The sequence below is a fragment of the Tenrec ecaudatus genome, chromosome 2, assembly GCF_050624435.1.
Source record: "Tenrec ecaudatus isolate mTenEca1 chromosome 2, mTenEca1.hap1, whole genome shotgun sequence".
NCBI classification, from domain to species: Eukaryota; Metazoa; Chordata; class Mammalia; order Afrosoricida; family Tenrecidae; genus Tenrec; species Tenrec ecaudatus.
This window is the reverse complement of record NC_134531.1, coordinates 14,693,951-14,719,314: the sequence shown is the minus strand read 5'-3', so window position 1 is coordinate 14,719,314 and position 25,364 is coordinate 14,693,951. Positions and strand designations below refer to the sequence as shown.

Genomic DNA, 25,364 nt, shown 5'->3' with positions numbered 1-25,364 from the left:
ACTTCAGGGAGGTAGGAAAATCGCGAGACATTGTGAATGATAGATTTTGCGTGGGTAATGATGTGGTAAGGAGCTCCGGTGTTGTAGTAAGTTATTCATTGGGCTGCTAACCTCAAGGTCACCAGTTCGAAACCACCAGCCATTCCTCGGGAGAAAGATGAGGCCTTCTACTCCCATAAGGAGTTATCGTCCAGGAAACCCACAGGGGCAGTTCTACTCTGCCTTAAAGGGGCGATGTGGGTTACCATCAACTCTTGGCAGCGAGTGAGTGATAGGTTTTCCCATCTGGCAGTGGACAACTTCTAAGGTAAGTAAGGTGTGGAATGAAACTTTGGATCCTCAACAGTGGGCCCTGGCTGTTTGAGCTCACTCTCTCTCCAGGCTACAGAGCACAGTTTCACGAATTCTCTGGAGAAACTATACGTTGCCATAGCCCGTGTATCGGTTGTTCCGCTTTCATCGTCCACCGCCCACCCATAATAAGCGTTTCATCTTTATCAACCGAGCAAAAGCGAGATGGCGACTAATTGATCCTCTCAAGGTGAGAGCACCCTACGAAGCTTTCCATCATCCGTGCTGGAAATCTCAACATCCGATGCTCAGGCCATCAACACACTGTTTTCCACTGGCTAGTGAGTGCTGCCACAGCTTGTGAGTTTCACAGATACAAATTCTAAATCTTGAGGAAAGGGGGCCCCCGGATGACCCACTAGACAACCACAAGCCAGTGACATCTCCGCAAGGGGCCATGGACTTTGGTAGAGTCCCATCTGATGATCAATTCTGGTTTGTCCTAGCTGATGCGACTTTTCCCGCTGCTGATGTTCTTAATATAACTTATTTTTTAAAGATCAATTTAGTTTCACATTTGACATCCAAGCACGAGGTGGCTGTCACCGAACGCAACGAGGAGATCTGAGAGTGCTTAGCGTGTCTCTTCAGATTGCGTTTGATTTCATGCCTGTGTGAAAAATAATAATGGGATTCCCAGGTACACGATAAGCTCTCCCTCAGCCGTCCACACTCAGTCCTTCTTACCTGGACTCAGGCTAGGTTAAACCTGCGGCGTGCACGGTGAGTGACTGGAAATCATGACAAGGCAATCCTGTGATCGTTTATCTGCTGGTGTAGTTGCCATAGCCTTGGTGAATTGGAAAGATTCATTTGGGGGCCAATCGGAGTGAAAGGCGGGGGGTGTGGGTGGTCCTCGAAATACATAGAGACGCACGGGGCTGAAAATGTTCTCTTTTGTTTTTTTGCTTACTGGCTTTTTAAATTATACACAGCACCTTTGTCTTACATGCCTCTGTTCTTCTTTTTAGTGGCAAAGCATTTCGGTAACACTGGTTGAGAAAGTTCAGATGATTGCAGTAATCCTAGGGTCCCTGTTCTTAATAGCCAGTGTGACCTGGCTTCTCTGGTCCGCCTTCAGCCCCTATGCAGTGTGGCAGAGAAAGGACATCCTTTTCCAAATCTGCTATGGAATGTATGGTTTTATGGATCTAGTGTGCATAGGTAAGACCCGCTAACCACCTGCCAGTAATCCCGTTTCTTTCAGCTCTCCGGCTTTCACCAACCCGGTGTAACCCACGCCATCTTGGTTCCCCTGTGATTGTGAAGTATCTGACGGTCAGAATTCAGCCAAATTTCTATTAAGCAGCAGGGCGTATCTGTTCTCAAGCCGTTAAACCCAACAGGACCGCGGTCCACTTTGCAATGAAAAGGAAGAACTGAAGGCACGTATTGGGGCCGGCGGTCCTCGGAGTGCCCTTGGTTATTCAGGGCTATATGAGGGTGAATTGCAAACCAGCCCTCTTCCCCAAAGCCCCTGAGTGCCCCTTGATGTAGGTGGCCCTGGGCAAGGGTACAGACACCGAGAGGTGACTCAACTTCCCGAGGGCATCAAGGGCTCCTGGGCAAGCGTCTACTTTGCTGTGCTCGGTCCCCTCATTTCAGTGGCACAGGGAAGGAAAGGGTTCAACACTTTTTTCCAGGAAACTCAGAACCAACAAAAAGGTGACTTCTACCTCTTCCCCTGGCCTGACTGTCTTTTCCTGAATGCCACGAGGAAGTGAGGACCGAGTCATGGAGCGATTTGGGGTTGCCTCTGAGATGCCAGGGGCTCCCCAAGGGTGCCACAGTACCGGAGCCTTTCCCTGCCTGGTGTGGTTGACAGCCCCAGGGGCTGTAAAAGGAGCCGGCCGAGGGGGACAGTCATACTTGAAAGCAGTGCCTCTTAAAGTACGGGCCCCGGATCAGCAGCTGCTGCACCTACACCTCCTTTTCAAGTGAATGCACATTCCCAGGCCCTGGGCGGGACCTACTGGATTGAAGGCATCAGGAGTGGGGCCCAGCCACCTGTGTTTTCTGTAGCCCTCCAGGCAGACGTGCTTAAAGCTTGACAGCCACTGGTTCAAATGGATGCGAAGCTTGAGCTCCAGGGCCCTGGGCTCTCCTGCCTTTCGCTGGGACACCTCAAGCTCTTCTCTCCTGTTCCCTTGACTGCTCACCTGGAAAAGAAGGATGGGGGGCACAATCCTTACTGCACAAATGTGAAAACAGGGGCCACGCCGCTTATAAAGTAATTGTGCTATTAAACTAGATACTGTTGACAAAGGGTTGTTGGCTAGGTCTGAAGCTTTGGAAGCACGTTGAGATCACTTCAATGAATGCCTCTAATTACCGGCCCTAATTTAGCGATATTTTTTTTTTTAGGGCTCTCAGCCACTGTGCAAGTTCTTGAAAGAGCTCTATACATTTTTAAAAACCTGCTCAGCTTAAATGTTCACTCCTCTCCTTCCTTGCTCCCATGCCATCCAGGCTAAACTAATAGGAAAGAAAATGATCCAGTAACGGGCCAGGCCGGGGAGGGCTCCAGGGAGAAGAAGGAGTCAAGGAATGCCTTGGGCCCTCTGTAGCCTGAGCAGATGCTGCCCGGGTAATTGGGCTAATCGTGTGTACGAGCAGTTGGCCTTGAATGGGAGAACACGCGTGCGCGCGTTTTGGAAATTCTGAATCTTCTCTTCACGTGTAATCCCTAGGGCAGTCATCTGTTAATTTAGAAGAGCCGCACAAGGGGCCCCACTGATTCCTGGACAAATCCAAAGAGGAGGGGGCTTAGGCTCGCTTTTCCACATGGCTGTCCTTAAGCAGGGTGTTCCACTGGCCTTCAAACTGCAGATGCAAAACAGAAGAACCATTGGGCTCCCTCCCACTGGAAGCCTGAGAGAAGCCAACCCAGTCGACTCTCTTCATGTCCTTGTTCCAGGAGCGTCTCCTGGCTAGGGAATCAAGTCCTATTTTCCAACGTGGGTTTCCTGCTACCCACCCAGCTCTATCTTCTATTTTGGTTGCTGATGCTAGTATTTAAGTCTTGTGATTGTGTGGATTTACAGGGCAGAACATCAGTTTTAAATTTAACGTTCACGTACTACAGGTCGTTTTGGCTCAAGCATCGCCAATCCCCACAAAAGTGACGTCACTTTGCCCACTTCCTCCTGGTCTCCATTCCTCCTGTCTAGCCCTTCTTACCTTTGTCCCTCAGCAAATGCCCTTTGACCTCAATGGGGTCATTATTCTCCTAAGGCACCTGATTGTGGCCAGCTGTAAAGTTACAGAAGAGGACACCTCGTGACCTTTCTAGAACCGGGGGCACCACTTGGTCTTCTCTTTGGATATTCAGGCGTTTGACCCTTTTAAAAATAATAATACAAGGAAACAAAACTCACAGCCCTGCCATCAAGTCGATCCTGACTCATGGCGACTCCAGAGTAGATCCTCCGCCCCTGTGGGTTTCCAACATTGTACCATTGCACATGGAGTGGGGGGTGGTTTTGAACTGGTGACCCTGCGGTTTGCAGCCCAAATGCCCTATTTTAACAGCTGACATTGTCCTGGCAACACCTTGAGAGTGAATTTTGATCGGAGTTTTCACTTTTGACAGTAGTACATCTCGTTGTTTTGTCAGCTCACTTAATCTGAATCTCATCTTTCAGTAATCTATTTGTCTATTTTGGGGGGAAAGAAAACAAAACAAGTGAAACAATTCATATTGAATGACAGTTTATTTCCCTTGGCAAGCTCATTAATTAGTCTGTTGCCACTGAGAGCAGGTCTTTTTAGTCCAAGAAATTGGGAAACAGCCATCATCCAGAAAGTAAATACACGCAGGCTATCAATGGCCAACTGGATTGCAGCTGGTAGCAGCGCCTGTGCACAGTTTCAATTAATGCAAATGCCTGCTAATTAAATGTAGACACTCACAGAGTGGATTACAGCGATTGTGCCGTACGTACTCCTGATTGGAGATGAGGGACAGAGCAGAAAGGAGGTCTACAGCTTTGAGTCCAACTCGCTTGTGTCACGAAAATCAATATTTACTGGGAACCTTCTTCATGTTAGACAGTGGTGAGAATCCAAACCAAACTGAATAAACCCATTACTGCCAAGTCCTTTCTGAGCAGTGACCCCGTAGGACAGAGTAGAACTGCGCCTTAGGGCTTCCGAGACTGTACTTCTTTACGGGAGCAGAGAGTCTTACCTTTCTCCTGCAGGAAGGCTGCTGGACTTGAACCCCTAACCTTGCCATTAGCAACCCTATGCCTAAACCACAGTGCTGCCAGGGCAGCTCCTCTCAATCAATCAATCAATCAAACTGACTAACATCGAATCCATTCTGACTCATGGTGACCCTGTAGCACAGGGCAGAACTGCCTCTGTGGGTTTCTGAGACTACACATCTTTATGGGAGTAGAAGACCTATCCTCCTCCCAAGGAGAAGCTGATGGTTTCGAACGGCTGGCCTTTTGTTTAACAGCCCAATGCGTAACCTACTACAGCACAGGGCTCCTAGGTGCTGGGTCAGTGCCTCCCCTTGCCCACACAGAGTCCCCGCCCCATGGAGAGGGCTGTCGCATGTGATGGCACGTGGGGTGTGCCCAGTTGTGGAGGAATGCACAGAGGCAGTTGGACCCGGCGGGGACAGAGGAACCCTGGCATGAATAAGGAGTGGGGTGGGCACACAGGGGTGGGGAAGGTTTCAGAGAGATTTCGTGGGGAGCTGCTAGCCAGTCTGGCTGAAGGATGAATCGACATGCCTGGCAAGTGGGGCTCCTTCCCCCTCTGGAGGATGCCAGATTGGCTGCCTGCTCAGAGGGCTTTGAAGTCCTGGAAGCCTTCCCCAGAATGGTCTGTCCATGTGCCACAAGCTCAGAGATTGTATGTGAACAAGAAGGAAACCATGGGCAGCTTCAAAAATGCTCTTTGAAGAAGGAAATTTTGGAAGTCGCTGGGAAATTATTCTGGAATCCAACGACATGCACGACCCACTCCGGCCCACAAGTGCTATAGCGCCTGGGACAGACTGGTTGGTTCAGCAGACACGTGAAAGGGTGCTGTTGTTGGGTGCCATCGAGCCGGTTCCCACGTGCAGCAGCTGTGTGCCCAGCAGAGCGAACACTGCCCGGTCCCGCGCCACCCTCACTGTGCTTCCTGTGCCCGGGCCCATCGCTGCAGCCACGGCGTCAGTCTTTCTCCATGAGGGCCTTCCCCTTTTCATTGCCCTGCGATTTTACCAGACATGATGTTCGTCTCCAGGACTGGTCTCTCCTGACAATTTGCCCACAGGTTGTAGTTTTGTCACACTGCCGTGGTTTTAAATTGTTTAGACACGTGAGTGACTTGGGGGAAGCTTGCTTCCTTGTTTGTAGAAACAGTGAATTTGCCTGGCGCTTTCATTCGACGTTAGCTAACGCCCCCCGCCCCCACCATGTAGGTTTTTGTCTCGCTGTAATGTGTTCGATGTTCTCCATCATTGTGGCGGGAGCTTTCCAGTAGAACGCTCTGGGAGGGTGACAGTGGCCTATGCCCGTGCTGTCCAATATGGTAGCCGCTGGGGATCAAGCGCCCAGTGAGACCTTGTTTACTGCGGTCAAGTCCACCCCAGGCCTGGTGTCCCATGTGTGTCAGCACAGGACCATGCTTTGATGGCATTGTTTTTGCTAAGGTATCACCAGCCTTTTCCTACAAGGAATTTCTCTGTGGACTTGAACCTCTGACCTTCCAGCAACAACTGAATATGTTAATGGTTTGCAGCGCCCACTGCCATCAATAGAGTAGATTCTTACTAATGGCGTGCCTAGATAGGGTTTCCGAGGCTCTAAGACTTTTCAAGACCAGACAGCCTCAACTCTCTCCCATTGAATGCCTGATGGGGGTTGAACTGCCAACCTTGTGGACAGCAAGTCCGTCTTACCAAGTCCCATCAGCACCTCCAAGGCTTGTCAGGGGTTCAATCGGATGGAGAATCTGAGTGTTCAATTGTATTTTATTTTCATTAATGTCAGGTTCATCCCAATAGTCTCCTGTGGCCAATGCCTACCGCATTTCCCTGCAGGTAGGTTTGGTAAAGAGTTTCACCTTCTAGGGGGGACTTCAAAAAGTTCATGAACAAATTCTATCATCTCTTCTTTCTATTTTTCCATGACCTTTTTTGAAACCTCCTCGTACATATCTAAATGGGATAAGTAAGCTCTGTGTTCCCAGAGACAGGAGTGAAGTAAAATGAGTTTGAGAGGACTACGGAGGAAGGTATTCAGGCGTGAGAGAGGCAGCGGAGGCTTAGAGCCAGCCATTGGGGAGATGTGTTGGACAGGCAACCCTTGTCTGTTTCCTAAATCTTTTAGGTGGTCAGATGTGAGTTGAATTTGGGGTCTACATTGATGATACAGTTCACATTAATTTGAAGGATGTAGAAGCACAAAGAGATGTAATGGAAAGCGCTTTTTAAATATTTAAATAGACGGCCTTCAGACCCTGCCTGTGTATTAGGGGAGGGAATATAAAGTCTCTAATCGTGGAATAAGGAAAGTACCATGGGCTGTCCCAAGGACAAACAACTCTGTCTTTGGAAGAAGTAAGGCCAGCATGCTCCCAGGCAAGGATGGCAAGACGTTGTCTTACATGCTTCAGACATGGTGTCAGGAGAGACCAGTCCCTGGGGAAGGACATCATGCAGTGTAGTGAAAAGGAGGAAGGCCCTCCATGAGATGGACTGACCCAGTAGCTGCAACAGTGGGCTCAGGCATAGGATCAATTATGTGCACGATGCAGGGCCGAGAAGTGTTTCATTCTGTCCCTGTAGGTCAGAACTGTCCCCCTGGCACCTAAAAACCACAATAGAATCATGGAAATGTTACAGCCCATGGCAACAATCCAGGGTTGTGTCGGATCCCTCCTAAAATGCGCGGCACAGCGGACAAAGGCAGAGCAGTCAACCCAGAAGCAGAGAGCAGGAGACACGGGTAACACGTGGAGAAAATAGAATATCACTTCTGTGGGTGGCATGATTTTAAGGAAGAATTTTTGCCCTAACAAGAATATGCTACTGGCTCTTAAGGAGCCTTGATGACACACACATTGGGCTGTCGGACTGCTAATGGCAAGATGAGCAGTTCAAGACCACCAGCCCTTCTGAGAGAAAAATAGGAGGCTTTCGGCTTCTGTAAAGAGTCACAGCCTCTGCCCTTCCCTTCAGGGTCCTTCTGAGTCAGAATGAACTTGATGACCTTGGCGGTTTGGATTTAAGATCAAGAGAAGCAGAGACAGCTGTAGGAGGACAGGGTGACAGTTGATGAACTTGCCTCCAACAGGTTAGGTTGCTCACAGTGCGGTGTCTGGTACATCCAGAAAAGAAGGTGCAGATTCTGACATAAACAGCAAACCAAAAAAGCCCTCTCCTGCTAGTGGGATTCCAGAAATAGAAACAGCATCGCTTGTGCCTATTTATCTCTGTGAGTCAACACCAAACCCATGTCGGGGACAAGGCTTTCTTCCTCCCCCAGGACACTACGGGAACGGAACCGGTGAGGAGACGAAACACCTCGGATTACTTCTGTTCTTTTTTACTTTCTCCACCGTCCACGCAGTGTATCTGCAACCCAATCAAAGCAGGCGTGCCTCGTGTTGATCACTGGGAAGTAAGAAAGACCTCTTCATTCATGCCCCCCTTCCCGTTAACTCGTATCCGTGGCAGAAATACCCACTCTTGATGGTTTTTTGATGTGGGTCCCTTAGACTGCTGATGCCATGTCTACATGCATGCGGGTATATCCACTGTGTTCCAGGGCTGCCGTGACAAAATAGCACCAAGTGGCTGGGTGTAAAGAACAGCAGTTTCTCATCTCTCAGGCCTGGAGGCTGGAGTCCACAGCAAGGTGTCACCATGTTGAGTCCATCTGTGGGCTCTGAGAGAGGAATTGCTTCAGGCTTCTAGGCTCCCAGCAGGCCTTGCCTTTCCTTGACTTGTTCGCATACGTGGTTGTCTTCCTTCCATCTAGACCTCTGTGTCCGGTCTCCTCTTTTAGGAGACCCCACTTAGAGAGGCGATTTGTACCCACCGTACTCCAGCATGACTTCTTATTAACTGATATCACCTGCAGAGACATCACCCTATATCCAAACAAAGTCATGTTCACAGCACCCAAGGGTGAACACTTTAGCCTCCTTTTGGGGGTGGGGGAACTGCAGTCCAATCCCTAACAGGCACATATGCACGTCTCTAGTTTGTGCTTCGCTTTGGCCGAGGAAATGGCACCAGGATCAAATCTGAACTCCTCCAGTTCCTAAGGAACAATTGCCACAAGGCAGAGGACAGACCCCCCCCCGCCCCTCCATCCTTTGAAATTCTATTCTGATGCCAACTGTCCATCCATGCACTCTACTTCTGAGGCTGAGTTCAATAATCCATTCAATGGCCACACGGACAGACGATGCTCTCGATGACGGGCTTATTAGGGTTGGTAACAGGTTAAAATTCAGGTAAGCAAGGCTCAGCATATAGTTGTGTAGTCAGGACTGTTTCTTCCTGGCTGTTCCCACAGGTGGACTTCTCTCTGGCTCTTAGCTTCTTGGCCTGGCCTCTGCCTTGCTCACTATACATCACCACACCCGTGTAGAGCTGCCAATACATACGTGATGGACGTGCCACTCTGCTATCCACCTCAAGCCAAAGGCACTCAGCTCTAGCTCCATGAGCCAGCAAATCTGGATTTTCCAATGAATCATCTAGGGGCGCTCCACAAGCCAGCCCCCTACCCCAAAGCCTCATCTTTACTTGCTCTGTGCTCTGTCCACTGCTCTGTCTCATGCCCTGGCCCCTGGTTCTGCTCTGCTGCTCCTCTGCTATCAAAGCTATCTCCCAGATGAAGGAGGGCTCAGTGTGTAGGGATCTTGGGGTCCAAAGGATGTGCTCCACGTCTGGCTCTTGTCTCCTACTGGTACTGAGATCTCGCTTCCTGCTTCTGAGAGGGCTTATTTTATACCCAGCAGGATGGCCATCACAGCTAACCCTGTTGACAGTCACTTACAGCTTAATCATATACTCTTATCCACGTCTTCACTGCCAGCAGGAAAGGAAGGCCATTTCGGGGGAGTACAAAGGCAATGGCTACAAGAGCCATCTTCAGTAATTCACTGCATTGCAGGTGCCCTTGTACTATACATCCTGTTTAGCCGATGGCCTTTTTCATTCAATAATATGATTTAAAGATCATTCTTCATTAGCACAGGTATACAGTGATCTCTTTGTCCTTCTGTTGTTGGGCATTTAGGTCATTGCCAATTTCTTGCCATCAAGAACAATGCAAATAGTTCTGTAGACAAGATTCTAGAGTTAGAAAGCCTAAGTTAAATAATACTTTACCAAATCTCACTGCTATTGAGTCGTTGCTGACTCCTAGCGGCCCTATCGGACAGGATAGAACTACCCCTGTGAGTTTCCAGGGTTGTAACTCTTTACACGAGTAGAAAGCCCTGTCTTTCTCCTGTGGAGCAGGTGGTGGTTTTGAACTGCTCACCTTGCCGTTAGCAACCCAATGTGTAACCACTACACCACCAGGGCTCCTACTTTATTCAATAGAAATGTTAAATTTTGAACAAGTCCTTTCAAATAGCTCTTAAAAAAATGTTTCATGAATTGATACTCCTATCACGAAAGCATGGTACTTCCCATTTTCCTACCCTTTACCAACCGAGGATAACATTGCTTCTCCCCGCCCCCCCCCACTGCACCCCCACGTTAATTGGTAGTTCTTGTATATGCAGTAGCATATGTTTTCGTTTCTGTAGCCCAGCAACTTTATGGGGCCATTTTTCTTAAGCTCCGCTCCCTGGAGCTCATGTGGTGCTTGGGGACACAGAGGAGGTCTGCTCTGTGGACACCTCCACCTCATGCCTTCTGCCATGGAGCCCAGCACGTGTGGAGACCAGTTTGCTTCCCAGAGCCGAGTTTGCCAGCACAGCCAGGAACGGGGAGATCCAGTTCTTCTCTCTGTTACTGCTTGTAACACAAAGGGAACTTCCTTCTTAAGCTGTTTTTTTCTCGTGTAGAACATGCCCCCTTGAAATTGCTTTAAGAGGCATGACCTTCCTGTGTCATTTGGCTTTTGTGGCTGGAAAACGGATTCTCTTTCTGCTGCTGGCTCTCCATGTGCTTTTATTTCTTAAAAGCATAGTCATGGAAGAGAGGATTCATGGATACAAAACACACACACACACACACACACACACACACACACCCCAGTATACTAACTAGGAAGCAATTATAGCTATCTGGCCTTATTTAAATACTTTTTAAAGTAAAATATGCTGATGTGTACTAGCTTGCTTTGGAAAGCTATAGGGATTGGTGCTGTTGTTATTAGGGGCCCTTGAGGTGGTCCCAGCTCATAGCGACCACCCTGTGCACGACAGAATGGAGCACGGTCTGGTGCCTCGCTACCCTCCCAGTTGTCCCTAGGTTTGAGCCAATCAATATAGCCATTGTGTCAATCCATCTTGTCAAGGGTCTTCCGGTTTGGGGGAGGCTTCCCCTCTACTCCACCCAACCTGATGTCCCGGGCCAGGGAATGCTCTCTCTGACAACTTGTCCAAAACGCATGAGACAAAATTTCGCCAGCCTTGCTTCTAAAGCGCATCCCGGCTGTACTTCTTCCACGACACAGTGGTTTGGTCTTTTGAGCAGTCTATGGTACCTGCAGTATTCTTCGCCAGCACCGCAATTCGAACGCTTCACTTCTTGTGGTTTGCACTCACTCGGGAGCACCATGGCTTGGGTCGGGTGCAGCACGCTAGGCCTCAGAGTAACCTGTTGGCTTTGCGACACCTTCAAGGAGACCCTGGGGCAGCAGACCTACTGTGTGGGATACTTCATTTGATGTCCTGACTGCTGCCTCCAGGGGCACGGATTGTGCATTCAAGCAAGAAAATCCTTGACAACTCGAATCTTTTCTCCATTGATCATGATGTGACCGGTGGTCTAGCTGTGAGCGTTTTGGTTTTCTTTACACCGACTTGTAATCCACATTGAAGGCTGAAATCCTTGATCTTCATCAGCTAGTGCTTCAAGTCCTCCTCCTCACTTTCAGCAAGCCAGGTGGTGCTGTCTCATATCAAAAATTGAAAATGCACAAACCTTCCTCAAATCCTGCAGCCCCATCCTTCATAGCGTCCAGATCCTCTGGTGTTTGCTCAGCGTACAGATTGAGCAAGCACGGTGAGAGGATACAGCCCTGACACACACCGTTCTCTCCGGATCCTGGAAGCAGCCAGTAGTCCCATGCTCTGTTCTTCCAACAGCCTCTTGATCCATGTACCGCTTCAGCGTGAGAGTAGGGGAGTTTTGAAAAGCCTCAGCCAGACAGGAATCAGCACCAGGCAGACATGTCATTGTCTGACTTTCCCAAATACAGGTGCTGTGGAGAGAATGTCCTCCTTCTAAAGGAAATGCAGATTCCCCAACATGAACAATTCCCCTTTCTTTTGAATCTAAGTATTTTCTTAAAACGTCATAAATCCTGACAGAGACCATTATAACCTTTAGAAAATGTCTGGTTTTGCATGATCCATGGACTATTTAGCCAGTGCTGTGTGGCCTCACACCTGCAAACCCTTCAGAGTGGCCAGGTGGCAACATAAGAACATGCCATGGCAGAGCTTCAGAATTGATAACTAACCACAATATAGTCCTCTGATCATAGAATGATCACATTAAACATAGATCTTTTTGACTTATTAAAAAGCCCAACACAGTATTTTCCCTTTCCTGCTGCTGCATTTTGCTGTAACTTTCCATAAAAGGACAGCTAAAGATAACAGTCTACTGTCTTATTGATAGGAAGCCTTAAAATATACTTAAAAAACTACCACTACCCAAGCCCCTTCTGATTTGATCAAAGCCCAGGCGGGGAGAATTGTGATGAAGGGTTTCAGAATGATCTGCTTCTTGGTTGTTGACACTGGGGATGGCCTGTGATCACTATTTAATGTCAGCGCTGTTTTCTTCCCAAAGGGAGGTTTTGCCTTTCTTCCTCCCTGCGATTAACTTTCAAAGAACATAAACCAATTACCTTCCGCAAAGCGTAATTAAGAAAACCCGTCTACTTGAAATGCTACCTCGTTCATCCCAGGCACAAGAAGAATGGTTTTTCGAGTCTCCTCTTCTGTTCAGAATATTTCCATCCTCTGGGGTAGCTCTCAGCATGATTCAGGAACTGAAGTGTTTTATGTAAAATACCTATTTGACTAGAAGAAGGGGTCGAAAGAGATTATCCGTGGGCTTTGGAGCGTGCCATCTGCCAGAGCAGAGAAGAAGGACGCATTGGCTGGGGACCGGGGGTGAGCCCTGAATGCTTGCACTGGCACTGGCCCCGGGCACAGGTGAAACATGTGGCCCAGGGGTTGGTAGGTAGCTATCGTTGGTCGTAAGCTGTCAAAGAGTCATGGATGAATATAAAGTCTGCCCCATGCTTCTTAACAAAGCCTCTGAAAGAATCTGAGGACGCTGAGCAGGGTCCCACCGTTTTCAGAGTCTGTGTAGGCTCTGACCAGCCATGGGAGTGAGGGTGTGTCCCCCTGGGGCAGGAGCTGGCCTTCACCCTGCCCCAATGGAGAGCCACGGCTACCAGGCTCCCATGTGGTCTGATGTGGGCCACAGCCACACGGAAGGCATTGATGTATGGGAGGAGGGGACCACAGCTGTCAGAGACCGCAGTGCAGCTCTGCCCGCTTCTGTGACTTACATGTTGTCTGCCACTTCGATCAGAAGGCTGCACAATTTTTAAAAATAGGGTCTTTTTGGCTTTTGCAAAACACTGTACTCACAAAACATTGAGAGCCCAGATTTACCCCATACATGCATTTGTCTTTGCTCACCTCACCCGCTTCTTAACCCAGTCGTCACCCCTCCCAAAGCCACGCCTGGAATCTCAGCTCCTGGGAGATTGACGGTGGAGAAGTCGACATTGAACCACACACTGGGCATTGGGACTGCTGCTCCAGCCAAGGTGCTGGGTTCCAGTGAGAGGCGGGTGTGGGAGGCGGTATTGCTGCCATGCCCGTGTGTTTGTCACAGGAAGCATCGAGTGGATACGTCTGTGTCACTGGTGAGGCAGGTGGAAAATAGCCAACTTAGACCCTGCCTGGGGGAATAATTAGAAACGTTATTAGGCAATAGGTTCTCTTTTTGGAAAAACAACAACGCGTTTCATTGTGTGTTAGGCGACATTTTATAAAGAGATCCTAGCTTTGTGTTCAAGAATCTACACACACTCTCGGTCACCCCTCTTTCCACTTCCCATGTTTCCTGCTTCCATTCGCCCATCTCTCCTCACCCTCTGAATTTTGTCTTTGGAGAGGCGGTGCCCTTTTGACATTAAGTGGTTGATTAGTCTAACATGGATGTAAGTTCACGTCCAGAACAGCAGGGTTGGAGACCAGAGTCTTGGGAGTCTCACCGGTGTTTGCTGTTTGAATCTTCCTGTCTCTGTCATCCATTCCTCTCCAGGCATCCAGCGAGAATCAGCCACCTTGACTCTCTGCACAGCCCTGTTCCGATCGTCAGTTGTTCCTGGACCTGCATTCCTTCCAGGGTCATGGCTTGGCTCTCTGAGACCTTCCCTCAGCTGCTTCTGTGGGGAGAGCAGGAGCCCTCTCCCACTCTTGTCCGTAGCTCCCCCCCGGGGTTCCTTCAAGCTTCATTTCGGATGGAGGATCAGGTTGTAGTCTGGGCCACGTGGGAGGAGGTGTTGCCCAGCCAACCATGATTGCTCTGCTTCCCCGCTTGGAGTCGCCTCTTAAACGGAGAATTCCTTTATAGCACAGATGATCATTTCTGGATTTCAGACCATCTTGGCATGCCTCATGACTTCGGCAATGCCAAGCAAGAGGCAATTGGTTCAAAGGAACAGGGAGACCTGGTGCTGTGATCGGGTGGAAACCACTAGCCGTTCAGCAGGAGAAAGATGAGACTTTCGATTCCCTTGAAGGTTTATAGTTTAACTCTGTCCTTCAGTGTTGGAATGGACTGGATCCCATTGAGTGTGTGTGTGTGTGTGTGTGTGTGTGTGTGTGTGTGTGTGTGTAAAACTAGGGAAGTAGGTATTCCCTATAAAAACCAACCATAGAGATTAAGTGGACAGCATTTGCCTAAGGATACACTTAAGGTTGGAAGGGTTAGGAGAGAAGGAAGACCCCAAGAGAGGCCATGGGAAGGACAGCAGACTGAACTCCGGAAGTCTCTGGAGGCTAGGAGTGGTAGGGCGGGTGGGGTTGGGGTGGGGGTGGATGGTGATGTAATCAGCTTGATGCTGGCGACAGCTCTGATGTAAGGGGGCGGTGGGGTCATCCATGCTTGGGAAGGAAAGAAAGTTAGTGTATCATTGCAATCCATTGAGCAAACTGGAATAGGACCGGAAGGAGGCTTCTAGAGACAAGTGAGCCTAGCCACGGTTAGCGTCTATTCAATCAATGTTGCCATCATTTTCAAAGCATTTCTTTCTACTTGAACCCTTGGTATCAGCTTCTCATTTTTCGCCTCCCTCCCCAACCCTTCCCTCCATGAACCCTTGATAATTTATAAATTATTATTTTGTCATGTCTTAACACTGACATCTTCCTTAACCCACTTTTCTGTTGTCCATCCCCCATGGGGGAGGTTATATGTCGAACTTTGTAATTGGTTCCCCTTTCTACCACACTTTCCCACCATCCTCCCGGTATCGCCACTCTCACCACTGGTCCGAAGGGATCATCTGTCCTGGATTCCCTGTACCTTTCTTGATGTTACACCATGCAGTATTCTTTTGTTCTGTTTTCACAACTGCCTCTTGATCCATGTACAGATTCCTCATGAACACAATGAAGGATTCTGGAATTCCCATTTTTCTCGAGGTGATCCATTTGTTATGGATTCTCACAGTGGAATGCCTTGGCATAGTCAATCCAACACAAGTGACCATCTTTCTGGATTTTCTGCTTTGGCCAAGCCCAAGATCCATCTGACGTCAACAATGACATCCCTTGTTCCACATCTTCTTCAGAAACTGGCCTGAACCTCTGTAGCTCCCTGTCGATGTACTGCTGCAGCCTTTGTTGGATGCTCTTCAGCAAAATTGTACTTGCCCGTGGTAGCAGTGATCTTGTTTGATAAGTTGAGCGTTCTGTTGGATCACCATTCTTTGGAATGGGTTTCTGTCAGTTGGCCAAGTAGCTGTCTTCTAGATTTCCTGGCTTAGATGAGTGAGTGCTTCCAGTGCTTCATCAGCTTGTTGAAACATGTCAATTGGAATCCCATCAACTCCAGGAGCCTTTTTAAAAAATCATTTGATCAGGGGTTCTTATAATTCATATCACAATCCATCCATCCATCCATCCATCCATCCATCCATCCATCCATTGTGTCAAGCACCTTTGTACATATGCCGCCATCATCGTTTTCACAGCCTTTTTGATTCCTGCCTTCAGTGCAGCTTGGACTGGTTCTTTCAGGACCACTCACTCATGATCAGATGCTCCCTCCTGAGATGGGGGGTCTCAACTAGTTCTTTTTGATACAGTGATACTATGTATTCTTACCATCTTCTCTTGTTACTTCCTGCATCATTCAATATTTTGACCACAGAATCTTTTTAATATTGCAACTTGAGACTTGAATTGTATTCCTTGAGTTCTTTCACCTGGAGATACGCTGGTGAGTGTATTCTTCCATTTTGGGCTTCCTAGCTCTAGGTCTTTGCACATCTCATTATCATATTTGACTCTGTCTTCTTGATTTGCTCCTTGAAATTTCAATTCAGCTCTTTGACGTCATGGTTTCTTCCTTTTGTCTTAGCTACTCTCCAGTCAAAGGCACTTTTCGGAGTCACACCTGACTGTCTTTTTCATGGCCTCTTGCTTTCTTCAGGAATGATGTACTTGATGCCTTCCCTGTCTCATCCAGGGCTTCTGGCATTAGTGTCCAGTGCGGCAAGTCTGTTGTCGAGCTGTTCCCCAAAGTCAAGTGGGGTAGACGCAAGGCCGTGCGGATTTCTTTTCATTTTCTTCAACTTCAAGCCAGTGACGGTCTTGCTTCCTACTCAGCCCCTGGCCGGGTTATAGCTGCTCATATGGTGCTGTCCGCTGCGTCTTTCCACGGGTGCAGTCAGTTTCGTTTCTGTGTTTTCCATCTGGAGAAGTCTGAGTGTATAGTGACCTTTTGTGTTGTTAGAAAAAGGTATTTGCTATGAACAAGTCATCGGTCTTTCACAATTCTGCCATGCAATATCCAGCTTCGTTTCTATACCCATGTCCATATTTCCCAACTATTATTCCTTCCTGTTGATTCCAGCTTTTACATTCCAATCACCAATAATTATCAGTGCATGTTTGGCCAACTTCTGACTGAAGACAGTCACAGAATTCTTCAGTATCTGCATCACTAGCGTTAGTGGTTGATGCATAAATTTGAGTAACAGTTGTATTGATCGGCTGTCCTTAGCATTGTACCTCATGACTAATTTTGCGATGTCTTTTTTGACCACGAATGCCAGGCCATTCTTCTTGCTGTGTCCTTCCCACTGTAGTCAACCAGAGGATTTCCTGATCCAAAATGGCCAATACCTGCCCACTTCAGCTCACCAGCACCTATGGTATACATCTTTGTCTTCCATTTCATTTTTTTAAACATTTTATTAGGGGCTCATACAACTCTTATCACAATCCATACATATACATACATCAATTGTATAAAGCACATCCATACATTCTTTTCCCTAATCATTCTCAAAGCATTTGCTCTCCACTTAAGCCCTTTGCATCAGGTCCTCTTTTTTCCCCCCTCCCTCCTCGCTTCCCGCTCCCTTATGAGCCCTTGATAATTTATAGATTGTTATTTTGTCATATCTTGCCCTATCTGGAGTCTCCCCCCCCCCTTCTCTGCCATCCGTCTCCCAGGGAGGAGGTCACATGTGGATCCTTGTAATCGGTTCCCCCTTTCCAACCCACTCACCCTCTACTCTCCCAGGATCGCCCCTCACACCCCTGGTCCTGACAACTTTCAATTTTCCTCGAATCATCCCTTCTACATTCCAATCTCTGATTATTACTAGAATGTTGCAGCTGTTTCTCCTTACCTCACCTTGTCCCCCATGTGCAAGTGAATGAAGATCCCAAAGGCTCCTCTGGTGTAGGCTTTACGCCATTCATGTCACGCTGGTGGACAGCAAGTCCTCATTCATGTGTTGAGTGCCTTCCACCCTGAGGGGCCCATCCTCTGGCACCATCTCTGACAGTGTTCTGCTTCCAGTGTTCAGGCCTTCAGTAGCTGACAGTGTTTCTGTGCTATACATATGATTTTCAGAGGCTCCCTCCTCTGCATAGGGAGGCCGGTTCCTTCTTTGTCATTTAGCAATCCCATTATTCAAGTCCAGGAAAATGCTGGGATCCTTTCAATATCGGGAAGGCATTATGCTAATTCCTCAATTGTTTTGAAATGATCACATTCTGAGATGTTTTGATTTTTCCCAAGCAATTTTAGGCAGCAGATTAGATGCCAGAACAATTCTCCCTCAGGATTTCTGTTCATCTTTTTTTTAACTTTGGCATATCATGCGTTTTATCATGTGTGACAGAGCGTGCGGCTCTTGAGGTACATCCTGCGAACGTGTTCCGGGGCGAGAAATCAAGAGGCAGGAGACGGTCTCATCTACCAAGGAAGGGAAGAATATCAATAAATAATTGATGGATGAATTAGCTCCTAGAAAGGCAAGTGATCAGATGAGCGTGCACCGTCCTTGGTAGTCTCCTTGCAATAGAGAAGAAGCCCTGTGTGCCTTGTGAGCATTCCCCAGCCCAGTCTCTTCTGTAAGTGCCTGGGCGAGCACTGCTTATCAGCACCGTAATAGCCTGGCCAAGCAGACAGGGGGAGGGCTAGCCACGCTCTCTTTCCCATATATTGTTCTCATGAAATATGGGTGCTGACTCTAAATCCTTTCCAATGCAAGTTTTGATCACTTTTTCTTTCTCCCTCTCCCCCATTTACCTTTAATACTAATCAAACATTTCGAAGCACAAGATCTGAGGGGGTTTCTTCTTTTAATAGTCTGGGTGGGTGACAACTGAATAAGTCAGTCTTTGTCCACGGGTTTCAGTTATAGCTTCTCTTCTGTTTCTCTACCCCTGTCACTTAGCAAAGACTTAGTGAGTTCCTATTATGCCTCGGGAACCCTGGTGGCAGTGTAAGGGTTGGGTTGCTAACTGCAGGGTCAGTGGTTCAGACCCATTTCCTGCTCCTCAGGAGAGAGATGAGGCTCTCTGCTCTCAGGAAGGTCTATGGTCTTGGAAACACCATGAAACAGTTCAGCCCTTTGGGGGCACTATGAGAAGGAATGCCTCATTGTTGGCTTTCTTGGGTCCATCATTCACCAGGCATCCAACATGGGAGGTTACCATTGGCAAATAAGACAGATGTCCTCGTTATCCAGGACTACTGGATCTCAGGTGATATAGCCATTATGATGTGGGCTGCAATTCACAAGGTGGGCAGTTTGGAACCACCAGCAGCTCCTCGGGAGAAAGATGGGCTTTCTTCTCCCATAAACAGTTAAAAGTCTCAGAAACCTACAGGGAACACTATTCGTCAGCATGGATTCGATGGCCTCATTTGGTTCGGATTGGTTTACGGTAACAGAACTGCCACCAAGGAGCGGCTACGATCAACAAAAATTTATTCTCTCACCGTTGGGCAGACTCAATGGGGTAAGGAGACATCGAGCTGGCTCGCATTCACAGTGACTCTGCACACAACAGACGGAAGCACTGACCCCCCTGCGCCGTCCTCACCATGGTTCTTAGGTTTGAGCCCACCATGCAGCCCCTGTGTCCGTCCATCTTGTCCCAGGTCTTCCTGCTTCTGATGCCCCTCTCCTGTACCACGCATGATGCCCTTCTCCAGGAGTGGTCTCCCCTGACAGCCTGTCCAAAGTACATGAGATGAAGTCTTGCTATCTTTACTCTAAGGAACACTCTGGTTGTACTTCCGAGACACATCTTGTGGTTCTTTTGGCAGTCCATGGCACCTCCAATAGCCTTCGCCAGCACCATCATTTAGGTACACCGGTTCTCCTTTGGTCTTCCTTAGTCACTGTCCACCCTTCACATGAAAGTGCTATGTGGAGACTAGAGATCCAGATTCTAGATACTGGTTTAGAGGGAGATCCTCTGCCTCCCCCCCCCGCCCCCCCCCCCGGCTTGGCTTTTGGGAGAAGTTCCTTCTCTCCTGAGATTGTAAATCAAATTGCACCTGGGGAGCAGATGGTGGGTTCAAACCGCTGATCTTGCCGGCAGCCCAGCAGGTAATGCATAGTGCTACAAGGGCTTCTTAATTTGTACAAGAACTGTATTTGTTGCTAGAGTTGCTGTTGAGGTTTCATGAAAGCAAGGCAAGGGAAAGCTCTGGACACAGAGTCAGGCACAAAGAAGATAACTCGATCAACAAGCAGCCACAGCAACCAAATGAAAGCTGAGACCGGTAGGTGGCATAAGGCATCTCATCAGCAGTTTCTATCAGACAGCATGCGTTTGTGTTTGCATCATAAGCTTTGTAAGTCTCTGTTATGACAGCAGTTTATGGGTTGAAATTAGCAAATAAGTGTGTGTGTGTGTGTGTGTGTGTGTGCTTAAGCATAAGGCTATAAGTATCTTGATGGTCTTTTCCATGCTCTCATTGGGTAATTGTCTTGAACCACATAAAAAGTTTACCTCGTGCATTCTTGACACTTAGAGGTACAGTTGACGTCCCATGCACATTGTGCTTTCATTTCAGAGAAGTCCAGGATTGGCCCAACCTGACTTGGTTTTGCTTTTTAAGATTTTTCCTTAATAAAAATATGCTTTGCACACCACTGAGGGGATGCTCCAAGTGGTAAATGGCAAGATGGCAAAATCCAAACACACACACACACACACAGTCTCACCCAACTCTCTCCAAACCCCAAATTTCCATTCCCATGAATCATATCTGAATTAACATCATGCCATCAAGCCACAGATCTCCCAAAAGATCTAATACAGTGGTTCTCAACCTGTGGGTCACAACTCCTTTGGGGGCTGAATGACCCTCTCACAGGGATTGCTCAATTCATAATAGTAGCAAACTGACAATTATGAAGTAGCAATGAAAATAATTTTATGGTTAGCAATGAAAATAATTTTAGGGATCACCACAACATGAAGAACTGTAGTAAAGGGCCATGGCATTAGGAAGGCTGAAAACCACTGATCGAATGATTGCATCTCAGAGAACAAAGCACTGCTTTATCTGTAGGTTTGGTGGCTCGGATGAAAAGGGAATCCAAGGCTGTCGCTTAGAGGATCTGAAAGTGCCAGGCGACAAAGTATAAAAGCTACCTGGGGGTCCCTAGAGGGAGGGAGTTAATTAGTTCGAGAACTAGAGGGGACTGGGCACCAGTATCCAAGAACCCCAGTCCTGCCTTTGTTCTTGCTGTTGTTAGGTACCATCGAGTCGGTTCCAACCCATCGCAACCCTGTGCACAACCGAACAACCCACTGCCCGGTCCTGCCCGGTCCTCACCAGGGACCCTGTGCGTGAGCCTATGTATTGTAGCCACTGTGTCCACGCTGGGGTTGAAGGAATCCATACTCCTGACTTTCAGTTCTCCTAGGAGTCACATCTTCCTGTATCCAATTCTCATATCCAAAAGGGAGTTGCTACCACCCCAAAGCATTTGAAGAAAGGAGACAAAAGGCACAACACAGAGAACAGCCTTGTAGTAAGTGTCTGCTATTTCAATTAAATATCAATTTACAAGTTAAGCTTTCAGAGGGCATGGAGCAAGCCTAAAAAGAGCAAAACCTCGCTTATAACTCAAGATGCAATTGAACAGCAGTTCAAGGAGTTGGGAATTTCAGAGGGCTGTGTGCGTGCGTGCAAACTTCCAATAGTTCTCTGTCTCTTTATATCCGGCTCTAACTAGAATGAGACCCGTGGGATTTATTTCTGCTCATTTAGCAGATTTATGTATTTAGCAGAGCGCTACCAGGGACATATTCCCAGAAAGTGACTTTAAGCTCTAGTAAATGATCTGATTTCTGGCGTTTCAACGGAAATCAATAAGGAAAGAATAGGATTGTGCAAAGTGAGTGTGTGCCCCCACCCCCACCCCACCCGGGTGAGGCCACCCCCAATCACAGCACTTTCTAGAATGAGCCTGTGATTGTCCCGGCTGTAATTGCCCTGTGGTTCGTCTGAACGACTGTCCCGGACCACACAGCCCCACCATTGACTGTTAAATTCATCATCATCTCTTGTAGTGAGATAGCTCCCACCTCAGAGGGAATCAGGGTTCTCGATAGTTGAAGAATTTCAGTTCAGCATCCTGTCCTGTTGAATGTAAAGACTGGGGTCGCTGATTACATTTTAATGAGGGGAGGGGGATCCCAAAACTAACAAATAGAAAAGTGAAACCATCGGGCCTGGAGAATTGAAACATCATTTCAAATTGAACGATCCTGACTTCTGTTTGCGGTCCTTTCCTTAACACATCTGATCAGTTGGGCCAACTCTGATTATTCTTTTGGAAAATAAGCCAACCAAAAGAATACGCTGAAAAATGGCCATGATTAACAGGAGTTGGGCTTTCACCGTATTTCTGATGATGCTACAAGTGTGCTTAAGACATTTTAATTTATTAGAAGGTGCATTTTTTAGTGACTTAGCTTAGTATCTTTGGAATGCTTTGAAGTCACACACATCAGACATTTGTCCCCATCTAAGGCAGCCCTAGTACCACAGTGGGTTAATCACTGAGCCACTAACCTCAAGGTCAGTGGTTCGAACCCACCAGCTGCTCCACTAGGGAAAGATGAGACTCTAAACTCCTGAAAACGATTTAAAGTCTCCAAAATACAAAGGGTCCCTTCTACCCTGTCCTGTACGGTTTCTATGAGTCAGAATCAGTCTAGTGGCAGTGGATTTTTTTGAAGGGAAAACAATTCAAAACTCAATTTGTAATAGTTGGTGGATGTGATGTTTTTTTGTTCTGTTTTCAGGGACTGTATTTCCTTTCCCTCCTTCGGTGGTGCAGTGTGTGAAAGTTTGGGCTGCCAACCGCAGGGTCAGGGCTCAACCCCACCCAGTGCTCTCGGGAGAAAGATGAGGCCATCATACAACCTTGGAAACAGGAAGAGCAGCTCTTCTGTGCTCAATACGGTCACTGTGAGTCAGAATTGACTCCACTCAGTGGGTGGGTCTTATCGTCACCTACCTGGCATGACGAATTTCAGCTGACAAAAGCCTCAGAAAAACATCTCCAAAATCCTCCTTCCTTGTACCTGTCTTACAGGAAGGTCACTTTCACCTTTTCCTTGGCACACCCTCCGGCCATCCATGTAGTCAACCCTGACCTTTTCTCCTCCTCAGTCCCAGTCTTAACCAATGCCTCCCCCCAACTTGTGCTTGTCTGCTGCTCAAGCCTTTGTAGAGAAATTTTCTGAATACTTTCTCCATACTTTTTCAAATTATGAATTTTTCTCAGAAGAAGGATACAGAATAATATGTTGAGCAGCCACATCCCCACCCCCTAACCTCTCCAGTGCCACCCAAGGGGTACAATTGAAAGTTGCCTCTGCTGATCCTTTGCTTCCCTCTCAACCCTCTTGTACTCCTGGCTTCTGTTGCCCTGGGTGCCCTTAATACCTGTCACCATGGGTATGCACAAAAATGGACATCACATTTGACATGTTTTGCAAATGATGGCACTGCGGTCGATTCTTTCCACAACTTTCCTTTTTTCCTTTTTGTGTCTGGTGCATGTGACTTTGCTCTCTTCAATTCTATAGTCCATTGGATCCATAGAATGCGATTTTTTCCTTGATCTGCTTTGCAGTCATCCCCTCTCAACTACAATTATGCAATAACATGTATGAACATGCTTCCTTGGTCATAGGCATGTGCACCGCTCTGGGCCGTGTACCCAATGATGGGAGGTAAGAGCTTCTCATTTTAAGGTATATTGTCAGGAAGTGATTGTGCCCATGGTTACGATCTACACGCTCGCCATCCTCCATATTAAGAGACGCTTTGTCGTTGGCTTCTCCACTGGCTTCACAGCGGCATAGTTCCTTACAGGGAAGAGCTCCTATGGATTTCTCTATCTGGGGGTTCCTTTCTCAAGACTCTCTTTTTTTTTTTTGTGAAAGGTCACAGATTCCAAAGCTGATAGACCTCATGCTGACATGTAAACGTGTGAACAATGCACAGTGGGATCTGAGGTGGGCTGTGGAGAAGGTGCGCCCTGCCCAGAGACAATCAGGTTCAAGTTTCTCGGAAGTTCAAGCTCCGCTGCTGGCATACACAATAGCAGCTCTCCATTGCCGGCTGCAGACTGACTGCTTATGTATCGTCCCGGAGTTCTGTGTTTTCCTGAGTGCCCGCCTTCACCAGTGTCTAAACACCCAGTTCACTTCTGGATTTTGCAAAATTAGCACCGAAGAGCGCAGACTCTGGAACCAGCCTGCCTGGGTCTGAACCCCTGCTCCACCACTTCAAGGCAAAATACTGGTGGACATGTCACACCAGACCCCCGAAACTCGGTCTCCTGGTCTGTAAAATGGGGTACTGTTGGCTCTTAATTCACAAGGCATTGTTGAGAACTAATGAGGAGGCATAAATGTATCTGTGTGATAAAGTTGCGTTGTTGAGAAGGGTAAAAATAAAGCGTGCAACCACACGTGTTCGTTACATCGTTTTCAGAATTGGGGAAACAGCAGTGACCTTAATCCTCACTTCTTTCCTAAATTCAGTAGCCAGCTCACAAGCCCCTGACACACAATGGTCTCTCAAGAAATAGCTATTAAATGAATGCACTGGCCGAAGGATTGCCCTATTGTTGCTGTTGGGTGCCATCGACTTGGTGCCAACCCAACTCGACCCTCTGCACCACAGAAAGACACTGCCTGATCCTGCATCCTCCTCCGTTGTGCCCAGGCTTGAGCTCACTGTGGCAGCCGCCGGCAGTCCCCGCCAGCAGTCCAAAAGGGATGCAGGAGGCAGCAAGCGAATGCTGTCCCTGGGCTTCTCTTATCCCTCGAAGACTGGTTCTTTTTCTGCCATGTGGGAAGACTGGTTCTTTTTCTGCCATGTGGGCTGGAACCTTCCCATTTGCCACCATATTTGATGACGCATGACCACACAAGATGCCTGTTGCTTAGTTTTTAACACGAACACTCCCAATCTTTGAGGATAACCAATCTTCTTTTGTTCTTGGCCTCCAGGTCTCATTGTGCATGAAGGAGCTGCCGTGTACAGAGTGTTTAAACGCTGGAGAGCGGTCAACTTGCACTGGGATGTCTTAAATTATGACAAAGCCACAGACATTGAAGAAAGCAGCCGGGGCGAGACTTCCACGAGTCGGACTTTATGGTTGCCCTTGACAGCTCTGCGAAACAGAAACTTGGTCCACCCAACGCAGCTTACCTCCCCACGATTTCAGTGTGGTTACGTCCTACTACATCTCTTCAATCGGATGAGGCCCCACGAAGATTTGTCCGAAGATAACAGCTCGGGGGAGGTTGTGATGAGAGTGACATCCGTCTAGCAGAGGTTGAGCGTGGACCGTCTCACACATTTTGGAATGTAATTGCAATGAATGACAAAACCATACCCCTTCGTACACGCGCACACACACACACACACACCTGCACACACACGTACACCTGCACACTCATATCTACGAACTTTTTAAACTTTATGCTTTTTATATGAACATTTGAATTGCAAATACATTTTTCTGAAGAAAAAAAAGAAAGAAAGCGTCTCCTGTTTCTTTGTTTTGTTTTATGACATCTTTTATAAGTCGGTACTTGAAATCATTTACATATAACTGAACTCTCTTTGTTTAACAGGATGGTGCAAGTTATCCTTGACATCAAAAGAAACTATTTTTTTCCCTTGCTTGTTTTAAATATATTTTGATCAAACGTTGGGTTCCATGTGTCATTTTTCAAACATGCTGCTCATGGGTAGGAAGGGTTCG

General features: G+C 47.7%; 1 protein-coding gene across 1 annotated transcript in view; it reads left to right on the top strand.

The window, feature by feature from the left end:
* Positions 1–25,162, top strand: part of MARCHF11 (membrane associated ring-CH-type finger 11) — a 127,403-nt gene extending 102,241 nt beyond the window's left edge. Inside the window, exons 3-4 of the mRNA XM_075542987.1 lie at positions 1,323–1,515; positions 24,604–25,162. Coding sequence (XP_075399102.1) covers positions 1,323–1,515; positions 24,604–24,926 — 516 coding nt within the window. The 3' untranslated portion in view covers positions 24,927–25,162. The remainder of the gene's footprint in view (positions 1–1,322; positions 1,516–24,603) is intronic.
* The last annotated feature ends 202 nt before the right edge of the window (positions 25,163–25,364 follow it).